The 14928-nt window shown below is 39.3% G+C and overlaps 1 protein-coding gene across 6 annotated transcripts in view; it reads right to left on the bottom strand.

Annotated features, from left to right (window-relative positions):
• The window catches only part of SASH1 (SAM and SH3 domain containing 1), a 230628-nt gene that overhangs the window by 85441 nt on the left and 130259 nt on the right, over positions 1–14928 (bottom strand). For 4 of the 6 annotated variants that reach the window (XM_033097474.1, XM_033097470.1, XM_033097466.1 and 1 more), the window contains 2 exons: positions 4646–4696; positions 4470–4519 (listed from right to left, as the gene is read on the bottom strand). The exons of the other annotated variants lie outside the window; for them this stretch is intronic. In XM_033097474.1, the coding sequence (XP_032953365.1) occupies positions 4470–4519; positions 4646–4696 (101 nt within the window). The remainder of the gene's footprint in view (positions 1–4469; positions 4520–4645; positions 4697–14928) is intronic. 6 annotated transcript variants of the gene reach the window in all.

Below are 14928 nucleotides of genomic sequence, written 5' to 3'. Positions count from 1 at the left end.
ACTTCCTCGAAAGTAAGGAATCTAAATAATCCTGACACCGTTTATTTGTTCGACTTTGAACTAATTTTCAGACTACCCTGTTTTTGTATGTACACACATACAAATAAAAGAGAAACTTACTGTGGGGGATATCCTGCTAGTTTGCTACCCAATGTCTGTTCTTCCTTCTTCCTTAAGAAGCCCATTTTGTTCATGGCAGCCACGTGCTCAGTTAAATATACTCACTTCTCCAAACTCCCCTATGGCTGTGGTCACCAAGCACTCCCATTCTGGGTCTACTTACTTTGCTTTAGGTTTCTTCACAGCACCAGTTCAATTATATAACTGTTTTCTGGCCCATCTCCCAACGTGCAACTCGTGTCAGTTCTTCATCACAACCTCCTAGCACCCAGAACACAGAGGGCCTGCACACAGAGCCCGTGCTCAGTGACAGGTGTGGCAGGAAGAAATGAGTGGGGCACAGTGGAACGTGGTGGACAGGGTTTCTAGGAAAGCTTTTTACAGAATGTGCCTCTGGCCTTTTGCCCTTCTACCTTCTTCCCTTCACCCTGCTTCTCCTTCCTACCTGGAAGATGCAGCAGCCACTTTAAAACCAGGAGGACAAAAAAAAAAAACACAGTGTGGGTGGGTTCCTGAAGGCTTACTTGAGCCTCAGTGCCAAGCATGGAACAAGCATGTACTTAATGAACCTTGGATTTGTTTATGCCACTATTTGTCACGTTTTCTGCTATCTGTAGGAACTTGTTCCTAATACAGAGTTATAAAGATATATCCGAGCCAAAAAAAAAAAAAAAAAAAAAAGGCCTTGCTTTCTAGATAATTCTTAAGACTAACTAGTGAGGAACAAGAAATTTAACTAACGTTCACCTCTCAGCCAGTTGACACAAATCCAGGACTGGTGTAATAAAGTAGACAGTCTCATTTATTGCCAAGGTAAATAAATGCAATATTTACTATATTTTCAGTGAAAGCATATGAAGGGACCAGACATACTGTAAGAAAACAAGGATGAATGGGGCATTTGTCACACTGGTGGGGGTTGGGTCTGTCCTGTATCTATTAATATCTATCTATCTATCTATCTATCTATCTATCTATCTATCTATCGTGCAGGTCACAAACAGCTACAGGCCAAATACAGCCCTAGCAGCCCCATGTGGCAGGGTATCCGGGAGCAGTAATGTCAGGTCTATTACACTTCTCACCGCTCCTTCTCACGCCTCCCCTGCAAAAGGCTCACTTCGTCAGTCATTTCTGGTCAGAGCTATAGTCCTGTAATTGAAGACTTCAAATCTGTTCAATGTTAAATACCACTGAGAGAGGTGACATTGTTTTCAGAAATCAGACATTTGCATCATAACAATCTCTGAAACCTTCCTTAGAACAGGAGTTAACTGGGGGAGAAGGGAAGGAGAAAGATGTGTCCCGGTCTCTGCCCAGGAGTGGGGGGGTCGGCGGTGGGTCTAGAGGGAAGGAGCCACAGAGCCAATCCCTCCATGGCAACCTGGCCCGTGTCCATCTCTGCCTCTGCTTCAAGGGTGGGTGGCTGCAGGATTTGTCCACTTTGGTTAACTGAGTTTGCTTGCCTTTTGAATAAAAAGCAGAAGAAAACTTCTGCCCATAAAACAACACTGCTGACTCAGAAGGGTGTTTTGGTTGGCAGGCACGAACCAACCAGACACGACCAACTGGCTTGCCAGGTCACCTCCCAGGGCTTGCAAAGCTACTTGTAAGCATTTTGATCTGAAGAATAGCAGGACTTTGCATTTCAAAGCATTTGCATTTTCAAGTACACAAACAGAAATAATTCAACATAAACATGGTATCAAAACCATTCAGATTATAATGTGACCTAGAGCATTCAGACTGACCTCAATCTTTTTAGAAAAATGTTTTTGGAAGATTAAATCTGAAACACTTATCAATTTAAGAATGAGTATCACCATTTTGCAAGTCGCAGTTAAAACTGATTCACCCAAGAATCATTAAAGGAATCTAAAACCATTAGGTAAGAGTTTGATGAGGAACAAGATACAGACATAGTCTTGGATTATCTACCCACAGAATATTTATTAAGTGCAAAGGGAAAATGGTAACTTTTCAGAAGAAATCTGACAGATATCACTTTATTAAATGATAAAATTAATATCACCAATAATAGAGTAAACTGTTATCATGATGCAATGTACTGAGGAGAACACAACATCAGAATGCATTTCCTGCATCTTGAAAAGGAACCCAGATGGAGGACTATTTCATAAAACAACTACACTATACTCTTAAAAAAATATCAATATCATAAAAGACAAAGAAAGGCCAAGAAACCCTTTCAGATTAAATGTGACAAGCGATATGACATGCAAATGCAATGCATGGTTTTTTAGTGTTGGATTGAAAAAAAAAAAGTACTATAATAGACATTACTGGAAACTTGAATATGAACTGTATATTAGGAAAGTCAGCATTTAAATTCCTCTATTTGGTAATCACTCTGCAGTTCCGTAAGAGAACAACCTGGTCCTTAGGAGATGTATACTGAAGTATTTAGGGGTGAGTGCCATGATATCTTACTCTCAAATAGTTCAGCAACAATAATAATAATTAGTGATATTATATGACAGAGACAGAGAATAGGTGAGAAAGTATGCAAATTGGTGAGTCTACGTAAAATTTATATGGGAGTTCATTGCACAATTCTTGCAACCTTTCTGTAAGATTAAATTTTTTTCAAGTTTTTTGAAGTGAAAAAAAAGTTACACAATTTTCAAAAACTATCACTAGGAAAATGAAGGGCAAAAATGTACCAAAACTTACAAATTACTTAGAAACACCTAAGTTTAAGTAAACCACTTAAAAGAACAGAAACAAAATGGCAGTATTACAGATGAAGGGGTTGAGGCTGGCAGTAGCTTTTGTATATGTGTTTTCCTTTTTTTTTCTTAACCTCAGAGGAGGCTCCCAGTCTCTGCCCTGGCCACAAGAGTCATGCCATATTTTACTAAGTGAAGGATATAAACACGGAAAGAATGACTACCCACAAATGAAGGGAAGAAGAAATGCCTACTCTAAGATTAGTACAAATTTGGTGAGTCACTTCCTCTTGGGAGGAAAGACAAACATTTCTTGTTTCCTGAAAGATTCAGAGATTCTGAGAGAACACCTGAGTTCTCAGCCTGAATCACGCCATGTAGGTAGCAAACTGGTCAGGTGAACCGACAGCCCATTCACTCAATACTTCTTCCTGCCCAGGTTCGGTTCAACATCACTATGGTACCTCCAATTTCAAAATCAATGTCAAGTCAAATTTCTTGGCTATTTCAGCCTCCACATTATTAAGTGGCTGGGAGGATATATGCAACCAAAACAAGGGAAATTCATGCTAATTGCACATTTATCCTCTAACCTTGAGCAGGCAAGGGCCTTGGGTTTCTTTTGCTCATCACCCCCAAGGTTCCTCGATCCTCAACCAAATCTGCTTCGCCTCTTAAACTGAGGGCTGAAGCTTTGGCAAAGACGCCTTTCCCTCCCTGAAGCCGCCTCTGTGCCCGCAGCACACACACGTGGACGGATTAGGCGAAGCTGTGCTGTGAAGTGTATACACACGCTCTCTCAACGTGTGCTTTTCATTCCAGAAATACTTTACTCCTAAACCACTTCTATGCCTCTCTTGGCATGAAACAGTATAAGTGGCCCTATGCCAAAGGAAGTGTCTGTTTAAACATGTGGACTTTCTTAAAATTTCTTTACCTCAGAAGATCATAAGTAGAACATTCTGGCATAATTACGATGGAATAAAGTAGAAAAGGGAAAGGTTATAGAAAAAGGGGGGAAGAAAACATTTGTTTTGTTTTTGTTTTGTAAAGTTGCCTAAAAGAAATACTGGAAATACAAGATATAACATAGAATTTTCTACCATGAGAGTAAAAATTACAGAGTCCAAGTTAGGACAAGGAAACCAAAATATTACCTTTAACAGGAAAGGTTAGTGAGCATTTGCCATCTTCTGACACAAGCATTTATTCCTGTTTTAAGGTCACCCATCAAAGCAAAATGCAGAGGAGGGTATTTAAATCATTGTTTTATTCTGGAATGTATTTTACTTTTGTGCCTCACTTCTCTATGACTTTCATCGTATATCAAAAGCTAACATAAGAGAAGGAAGCCCATTTTGGTTGACTGAACTGTCCTTTCCCTTTCTCCATGCTCTCTTCCAGGTATTTATTTAGAATTCACTCACAATAAGCAGTGTAAATTCAATAACGCTTAGCAGAATCGTTAGGCATCACCCATAGAGTTACAACTGAAAACACACTCTTATCCATTCACAAATACGTACACATGCAACATGTACGGAAAATAACATCAAGATCCACATACACACCAAGATCACCCATTTGACTTCCATGAGGATGGACCTAAAAGATACCTACTCAGAAATTCTGATCCTGGGCAAAGGGAGGGCAACTTACTTTCTTTCCACTTCTGGTGTTGACACGGCGCTACAGAAACCAAGCGACTCCTAAGAGAGAAAATTCACAGTGTCAGTACAGGCAGAGCAGCAGGTTTCATCTGATTTGTTCAGAATATCACTTTAAAAAGAAAAAAGGCAGAAGCAAAAATGGATGATTAAAGTCATTGTGCTTACTTCGATCTGGGACCGCAGCTGAAGTGACGTGGGGCTGGCATCAGGTTTCTCCTAAAACAGAACAGATGCTGGTTTAACGAGACTTCCAAACGTGGCATACACCAGAAAGACAAATAGATATGTAAGAAGAGATGGGGGAATTTGGGAAACGCTAGGGTACAGTGGGAGGAGATGGCGGAGATAAACAGATTTTTCTGGAAAAACTGAAGTGTTTTTTAAAAATGACAGCTCTAGTCTCTTAACGTTGAACTGTTTTCCAAACTTCACCACTGGACACTACTGACAATTTATTACAAAAGAAACAACTCCAATCTAATTGAAGGGCACTGACAGTTAATGGGGAAGTAATTCTCTAGATGTGCTCAGACTGTGTGACGAGCACACAGAATTTACGGTATTACACAGACTCATTTGTGTTCAGTTTCTTTTTCAACAACAGCAGAGTCCCAATCTGATTTTAAAGTTCTAAATACACTCAGGATATTTAGTAATATATGTCGGGCTAGGTGCAGGTATCTTTAGGAAGCTGGACAGTTACCTTGATTATTATCTGGCAGCCCTAAAAAAAAAAAAAAAAAAATTCACCACGCTCCAGTAATACAAATGAACTAGGCTAAATGAAAATTTAAAAACAAAAACTCTCAGCATCCTGTTAAAAGATGAAATAAATGCAAGACAGTACGAGTACCCTGAAAAATCATTGAGTCCTACAGAAGAAACAGAGGAATCCAAGTTTTAGAGATAAAGCCAGGTAGAACAACACTGTCATTTTACAGTAATAAAAACACTGTAATCCTTTGAAAGAGGAAAAAAAAGGGAAATATATTAAAAATGAGCTTTGGCTGCAAAACAGCAACTTGTACTGTTAAAAGTGTTAAAATGTACTATGGGAAAATAAGAGTTATACTAGTACACCTGTATTTCTCCTAAAAGAGATAAATTCTCACTCTAAAGGGTGCTGAAATGCAGGTCCTCATCCAAGTGTGGTCCCCAGTTCAGGGATGCCCCCCACCTGATCAAGTGGTAAACAAGACGATGGGCAGTTGTAGAGGATGAGGTAACATCTCTAACATTATACACGTCTGACATATCCGGTTAATGATGAGTTTTCCGATAATCGCATCGTGTACATTCTTCAGGATTGCGCATGTATGAGATATAAAGCTTGTTTTGTTAGTCTCAGCAAACATTCGGGAAACAGGAACAGATCATCTCAAACTATGAATGCTCACTTGCATCTAATTGTTCAGTCTATTAAAACTGCCTATTCCACCATTAGCACGATTCCAAAACTAGACCCATGTTTTAAGAACTTAGCAATGAAATATTTAAAAAATTATAACTCAGAATAAATTCATAAATGTAAATAGGTAATACGAATCCAGTACAAATATAGACTGAAAGGAATGTGCTGAGGTGAGTCAATCTGAGAATGGGATGGTTTTTTGGACAAGACTGACAGAGAAAAGTCTAAATGGACTGGCAACACCTCACCCCTGGTCCCAAGGCCTTATTTATTATGAAAAAATAGCGTGGCACGAAGCCCCATAGAATTCTGGTTAACATCCTCGTTTTTATTGCCACCTCTGTCATTACAGGATAAATTATATTTCTGTCCCTAACTTGATAAACCATTTTTCCAAAACAATGTATGGAAATACTTGAATTATATTCCAATTCTAATTGGAGTCAGACTCAGGTGTAATCAATAAAAGGGATATGTATTTTGGAGGTTCCGGTGTGTTGACCAATCATGATGCCCTCACGCCTAACTGCTTAGCCTCTCATAAAGAAATGTACGAACTTAAACAACAGGACGTAAGCAAAGGCATAGTTTGCAACTTTTTCACTTTAAATCAGTATGGAACCCTCCGAGTGATAAGAGAACTCTATCAGTTTCTGACATTTTCTCTGAAATTGCCCCTTTAACACCCAACTCCAGTTCACGTCCTTCCATAACCATCCAAAAAAAAAAAAAAAAGCCTGATTCAACTCTCTCCCTTCTCAGTTAACTTTTCTTCAAACTCTAAATCTCTGCCTCACTAGTAATAGTCCACAATATGGCATTTTCTGCTAATATTGTATATTTCATCTGCATTTTTCTAATACAATTTTTTATTGAGTGCCTAGTTTGTCACTCAATATCATAAACATAACATTTATGGTATATTCTACAAAATGTGCCTGTTCCTGCACACAAAACAGATGCTTGTTAATAACCATAATAAATGTTTGATGATCAGGGAGTAACATTCTAAACAATTCATCTTCAAATGTTAGTTATCTATAATAGACATTTGACTGTGTTTTAGTTACTTTTTAGGAAATTGCTGGGGGTGTAGTTTGATATACAATGTATTAAAACTCATCCCTTTAAAATAATGGACCCAGTTAATGTTTCCATGCAGAACATCTGGTTTATCAGGAACAGGAGATGTTAAACAGGAGAGTTGGCACAGTGATGTTTCTGTTTTGTTTTGTTTTTCCAGATCATGTCACAAAATGTTTTTCAGAGCAAATATTAATTTCATCTCTTAAGACTATCATCGTTAAGAAGCATTTCTTAGAGCACCACATCCTAAAGTAAAAATATCACACAAATGAGAAGAAGCTTCTAAAATTATCCACAAAGTTGAGGACCTGATGCTTGAAGAGAAAACAGAATGGACTATTGGCAGAATTCCATTATTATGTGACACTGATGGATGTCATATGATATCAATGACGAAAGTGCAGAGTAATTACCAATTACAATCATGTAAGTGTGAGTGTGAGATGTTTAAGACATAAAAATATACAATAAAAAATATAACAAACCCTTGAGGACCCACCATTGAGTCTGAGAAATTACAAATAGAGTTAAAGCTAGCAGGTGTTCTAATATACACTTGGACTCAACACCTGTGTGCAGAGTCTGAAACAAGTGTTGATATAATTGTCATATAAAAAAAAGAATTGTCATATATATATGCTATATATATATATAGTGTATACACATTTTAAGAATGTCATATATATATATATCATATGTATATAGTGTACACACATTTTAAGAAAGGAAAGCTGTATTAAAATTATAATAGTATACACCGATAACAAAAGATGAATACAAGTTACATTTGACTTCTGCAATTACAAGAGGTGCTCCAAGTGGTTCCCATCAGCGTCCAGACACTTCTGATTATGGCGAACTACTGCTTGAGCAACATGGACCAAAGTGTCCCCTTGTATATATTTTTTTGGCACGCCCGGTATATATGGAAGTGCTAGACACCTTTTTATTCTGTTTATCATGGAAAATAAATTGGATTTTTTTTCATGGCACAATGTGCAGTGGAAAACCAAGATGGAATCAGATCGAGGTAATACCAGCTATATGTGCAGCAAAAAAGGGTATTGCTCACATAATAAAGAAGCAGGAATTCAGCACAGAATGGAGAAAGATTCCTTGACACTGCCCTTTCCGGTCCAGTCTACACACCAGGCCATCTCCTTCTCTGCTTCCAAATCAACCTGCATAATGAGAGGAAGGGGCAGGAAGCCAAGGTTCGGGAGTTCCGGCAAGAGAAGGGAGTTCTAATGAAAGGGAATCTGAAGTAAGAAGTAAAGAGATGCACCTGATTGCCAGCCGCAAACTACTTTATTCCTGGAATAATTGACGGTCCACAATATAACTCCTGACTTGGAAGTCATCATGTTCATGGAAACAGTAAAAATTGTGACTACCATCAAAACACAAGTCACTGAGTACAGATCTATCCTTTGGGCATGTTATGAAAAGAAATGATCACTGAGAAAAAAGATTCTTTTCTCCCTATGAACATGTTCTGACTGTTCTCTCCCTCAGTAACATATGCAGCAGTTTCTACTGCTGTGCCACAAATCATCCCAAACTTAGTCACAAAACCAATAAGCATTTTATTATGCTCACAGATTCAGTGGATAAGAATTCAGAAAGGGGACAGTAGGAAAAAAGGCTCCTTGGTGTCTGGGGCCTCTGCTGGGAAGATTGAAACAGTGGGGATGACTGAATGGATGGGGCCATCATCGTGGGAAAGCTTTCTCACTCATACGTCTGGAGGCTGATGCTGGCTAACAAGTGGGACCTAAGCAGGGGCTGTCAGCGGGGACATCTATGCATGGGTGTTCCATGTAGCTCTTGGACTTTCTCACAGCAGGATGTTGGGTTTCAAGAGCGAGCATGCTAAGAGAGTCAGGCAGAAGCTGCATTAGCTTTCTTAATACAGCGTCATATGCTGTTACTTCCGCTGGAGTCCCAAGCCCTCCCAGATGGAAGAGGGTATACAGCCCCCATCCATCAGTGGGAGGACTGCCAAAGTTCCATGGTAAGAAGAGCCCTGGGATGGGAGATATCCTTAGGGCCCACTTTGGAAACTACAGTCTGCCATATTGACTGCCAAGGAGATGGGAGCTCACCTAAGTTTTCCAAATGAGGAATGAGATGGGACCATTTATTTATTCATGATAATGTCCATGAGGATTTTTTTGTGATTTTTAGTTTACTCAAGTAGCATACGCGTATCTTGGCAATGTATTTCAACTTTAACCTGTTACTTAAAAGTTGAAATATCACACTGTTTCAGGCTAAAATTATTCTCTCTATATTTCAAACATATGATAGAAAATCTCAAATATACAAAAGTCAAGAGAACTGTATAATGAACTTCCAAATCCCTATTACCTAGCTTCAAAACTTATCTACTCACGGTTAATTTTGTTTTATGTATTTCTTCACCGATGCTTCAGCTCCATCCCATTTTATTTTGAAGAAAACCCCAGGTACCATATCATGAATTATCACAATTTTTAATGTTATGGTTTAGCTATCAGGGTTTCTTAAGTCCTAACTGTGGCTCAACCTCGAGCAAATGGCTCAGTCATGAAGATTTGACTCTTTCTTTAGTCATTGCAGAAAAAATCATATTCAACAAATTTAGATATTCCATCTCAATACTACAAAAGAACATGAAGAAATGCATTCAAAATTGAACACAACCAAAGAGTTCACTAGAAAAGCACTCACTATTTCCCAAGTATAAATATATCATCCTAACATTTTTTTGAGTATGATATGCTCATTGACTTTGCACTTTGCAGAGTATGCTAAGCAGTATTTAGTGAGAAATAACACTAAAATTTGGTCATATTCAAAGCCTCGTCCATGTTCCATATCCAGAGAAATACACAACACTAGTGGCTGAACCTGAACTGATAACTATAAGCTAGGGCATTATGACTTAAATTTTTAAAAATACTTTTAAAATGTAAGCAGATGCATGAAATTTGATCTATGGATTAAACTATTCGTCATTAAGCCACATTTGGATACCTTAGTTAAGAATGACAAATATCATTAACATTAAAAACGCTTAAGGAACGTCCCTAACGATGAAATATAACAGTAAAAAACAAACCAAAATATATAATAAATATAGGCCAGCACGCGCACACAGGAAAAGGTCTGAGGATATGCACCAAATGTTAACGGTAACCTATGCTTCTATTCTCTTTGTACTTTTTATAAGCATGTAATCTTGCATTACTGTCATTATTTTTTCCTAACGAGATCAGCTTAAAAATCTCCAGATCCTATATATGGTTTTAAATTATCTACATGTATATGTTTATAAATGTATGTGAAAATATCTGCAAGGATTCCTACATACTAATGCTTACTTCTGCAAAGGTCACTTAATTTCTCAATTTTTAACATATTTTCCAAACACGTATTACTTTTATATTTTTCAAGAAACATTATATAAGTCCCCCAAAATTAAATTTGATAATATCTTTAGTTGTACCCAACAATTACACTAAAAAAACTTAAGAAATATTAAAACTAAGAAACTGAAGGCCTGGGATGATAGCGGAAAGGTCTACACCTCTCAGCGAATGAGAGCTGGCAAGGGCAAAATGAGAAACCGCCGTCATATCCAGCGCAGGGGACCTTGCATCATCTATAATGAGGACAAAGGCATCATCAGAGCCTCCGGAAACGTCCCTGGAATGACTCTGCTTAACATAAGCAAAACTGAACACTTGGAAACTTGCTCCTGGTGGGCATGTGGGCCGTTTCTGCATTTGGACTGACAGTGCTTTCCACAAGTTAGATGGTGTGTGTGGCGCTTGGCGTAAGGCTGCCTCCCCTCGTGAGTAACTACAACCTTCCCACACACAAGACGCTCAATACAGACCTGAGCAGAGTCTTGAAAAGCCCAGAGACCCACAGAGGCTTCCGAGCAGCACAAAAGAGGATTCATCGCAGAGCCCTGAAGAAAAATCCACTGAAAAACCTCAGAATCATGTTGAAGCTAAACCCACATGCAAAGACCATGTGCCGGAACACCATTCTTCACCGGGGCAAGAACCGCAGCTCCAGGGGATAAAGCAGCAGCAACGCTAGAAGCCAAACCACGTGAGAAGGGGGTTCCATGCAAGAAGCCTGTGGTGGGGAAGAAAGGAAAGGCTGGTGGCGTTATGAAGCAGAAGAAGCCTCTGGTGGGGAAAAAGCCTTCAGTTACCAAGAAACCAGCAGCTGAGAAAGAAAGCTCAGAGAAAAGAAAACAAGCACAGAAGAAAAGCATACACTGAAATTTGTTAATTCCATAAAGGTCAAGTCACTTTGGATAGCTCATTTAGAATAAAAACCTGATCAAAGAGAGAAAAAAATATTAAACAATTTCTCAAATAAGATCATACCCTGTGTTAAAATACTTTGAGGTGCTAAAATTTATCATAGGAAACTGCATGAATTTTAAGATTAATAGTGAAGGTCCATGATGATTTCAGAAATCATCTCATATTCCTATTTTGAGTGAAAGAGACTAAACTATAGTACTGTACAGTTGTTGTTTTTTTAAAGGAATCAGATGTCAAAAAAATTACTGAGGGACCTCAAATCCATTTCTTGTCAACTTGAACAATCTCTGGAAACAATAATTCCCTAAATGTTTATTATGTCTAACATAGAAGCAAAGAAAAGAACAAATGTTTCTAGATTAAATAAGTGGTTTGCCAAAAATCAAAGCATCCACCTGCATGCACGCCCATTGAGTCACAATAACAGGGGACAGTCAAATATAAGACTGAGCTTTGACCCTAAATGACAACATTTTCACTCTAAAGTGTTACAACCCGTTGTGTTGTACTCCAGAATCAAACATCCATTCAGGGCGGAGTAAGGTCCTGGAAAACAAATATCGTGCCCTCATTCCCACTCCAGCTTTGTTTCCAACTTCTTGTAGAAATCCACACCTCTCCCTCCCTTCATGCTGCCTGCCAGTGCTCAAAGCCAAATGAACGTTACAGCTGGAAGAGCAGGAGGGATAAAAACCCCTCTCCTGTTCCAAAAGCAGAGAGGAAGAACATTAGGTGCCTACCGGCCCAGCTCAGCCAAGTTCTCCTCCTCCACCCTGAGTACAGGAAGGAGGAGGTGGAAAAAGCAAGAGGGCTTAGCAGCATTCAGCCTGAATATAAAACACCACATGCTATTACTAACGGATTTCATTAATGGAGGGAACTGAGCTCTGAACTGCTGGGGAAAACTGCTGCTGGTGGTAGATTTAAAAACTCATACGGCATCTGCCACTTTACACGAAGACTCTAATGTTGTGGTATCTCCCACTTGGCAAAGTATGCTTCTCTCTTGTCTGATTTCTCCATCCTGGCCCATCAATAGGGTATGTATGTGTTCATTTTAACAATATTAAAACCTCAACATTTTCTTGTGAGTCTTCTCACTCCTCATCAAATCAGCTACCAGGAGCCATTGCTTCTTTCTTCACAACGTTTCCTGCATCCATTCAACCCAGTCCATTCCCATAGACGTCAGCTTCTCTATAGCCCTTTACCTCACAGGTACCTGGACCACCACTGTGGAGAGGAGTGGGAGGTACTGACTGCCAGCTAGGAGCACTGAGTTCCAGTCCTACTCCCCTGACAGTGAAACTTCACTCCTCGGTTTTGTTTGGTTTGGTTTTTCCAATGGCAAGGAAAGAGAAATGAACTATTTGATTATCTTTAGGTTCCTTTTGGAGTCTACGATGCAGTATCACATCCATCCAATCACTATTGTCAAATCCTCTTGAACTACTATTCTACGTCCCTCCTGTTTAAAGTGTGGTTCATGCATCATGGGCATTAGAATCACCTAGGGCTTGTTATAAAGGCAGCCTTGGGCCCCACCCCAGACCTCCTAAATCAAAACCTGCATTTTACCAAGATCCGTAGGTGATCTCTATGCTCATTTCAGCTTGAGGAGCACACTGCTCTGTGCTGTGTCATTTCTTGATTCCCAAACCTTTCCAAAATTGTGGAAACAAAATACTGACAACATGAAGTCCACATTTCTGAAGGAGAGGTCCTTCCACCAACTGGCCCGATCATAATAAACCGTCTTCTGAGAGAACGGGTCCTGGGTCCCTGTGCTTTGAGTGTATGCTATCCTGGTGTTACACTTTTGCTCATGCCGCTTGAAATATCCTTCTTCTTCCCATCCATCCAAATCCTACTCATCCTTTAAGATCCAGCTCCAAACCCACGTCCTGTTCAACCTTCCCTGTCTACCTGGGCTTTCAATGATATGCCTGAGTTTCGTCACAACAGTAACTAGCTACACTGTTTATTTGTCAACTGCACCTTAATCCAACAAAAGCTATTAAGCACTAATACTGATGCACCAGACCCCACTTGAAGTGCTAACGAGGCAGCAGCGAACAAGACAAGGGTCTCTCCCCTCAAGGATCTTACTAGATAAAGCCTTGCACAGGCTTTCTGCACAGGAGAAGTGCTTGATGTGTATCTATTGGTTTGATTTGTTTAAATTGGATCACTTTGTCAGTAATTCTGACTCTTCTATAATTTCTGTTTGCAATTTCACTGATTGGGACATGCATTCTCATGTTTTGATTCAAGATTTACTTCTGGGTTACAGAGTTACATTGGTAAGTAAAAGTAATTTCAGCAAATATATTTAAAAAGATCTACAATTTAGATCTATAAGAACTGAAAATAAAATGTCGTGGTGTTTAATCACCTTTTTGGTAAAATCTGCAGGGGCCTGTGTGTTCTGACTCCCACCTTACTCCTTTTCATCTTTTCATGTCTCGTTGAACCTAAACCCTTCATAATTCAAACAGGAAGTGTTGGTCATTTTTCTGGCTCCCGTAAGCTCATGGTCTGGCATATGAAAATTTTTTCTAACGGCTGAATGTGAATGGAAAAGTACTCTTATCTCACCACGTCAAAGAAGAAAAGTTCCAAGGTAAAAAAATTGTTTCACAGTTGAATGCTATTCCACTAATTGCAACATTAAAACCTATCCATAATTAACAGATCAGTGAACACCTAGAAGCACCGATAAGAAACCAGAAGTGGCAATCTCCACCTTACCTTAATGTTCGGTGATAAAATAACGGAGTCTTCTTGCATTAGTCTGTGTTCTGCAAATATCCATTACATATTTATCAGACCTTACCATGTTCCAAAAAAAAAAAAGGTTTAAAATGGTTTATAAAACTTAAGTTCAATGTGACACAATATAGTTTTAACAAAATAAAAATAAAAACTAGTGTAAATGATACTAGTGGGGGTGGAGTGATCAAAACTGTATAGTAAAATTGGTCCAGGAATTAGATTAGTTCCCAAAAGGTGGGCCATGAAATCCAAAACTAGACATGGACCACACATGTGAGGCCAAGCTTTCTAACATTTAAAGCAAAGAAGGAAACATGACCAGTTTACAAGATCGACACTAACTGTACTTTTGTGTTTAAAGGTATTCACAAGAGTCAGGACTATTTCTGCGAGTGAGAATTTCTCCTCTGGATTTTGGCAAAAAGAACCTTATATTACACTGAAGGATATCATGAGCAAGTCCCCGAAGAACTCATTTTGCCCCCTAAACACTGTAACGCTCAGCAAAGCTGGAGGTAGGGCTGAGATCCCCTGGTGAAAACTGAGGGAGGTTCCAAGGCCCCCCCCTCCCTGAAGCACACAGTCCCCTATCTACTGGAAGGAGTCATGCAAGTGCTGGGACGGGGGCAGAACTCAGTCTGTGGAGACAGTAGGGTGACCCCTGCCATCCTGAGGTATGGCTGTGGCTGTGGTAAAATGGGAAGCACAAGGGAGTCAGCAGATGCTAGATGAATTGGTTAAATTCAGGGATAATTTGAATTGAAGAGTGTTGAGCTTAGGGCTCTCATGCCCCATTTCAAACAAGGTAGTATGATTCCTTGACCTCTAAACTGACCTAGGGAACAATG

This window comes from Rhinolophus ferrumequinum, chromosome 3 (genome assembly GCF_004115265.2).
Source record: "Rhinolophus ferrumequinum isolate MPI-CBG mRhiFer1 chromosome 3, mRhiFer1_v1.p, whole genome shotgun sequence".
Classification (NCBI taxonomy): domain Eukaryota; kingdom Metazoa; phylum Chordata; class Mammalia; order Chiroptera; family Rhinolophidae; genus Rhinolophus; species Rhinolophus ferrumequinum.
This window is presented reverse-complemented; position numbering and strand designations above follow the sequence as displayed.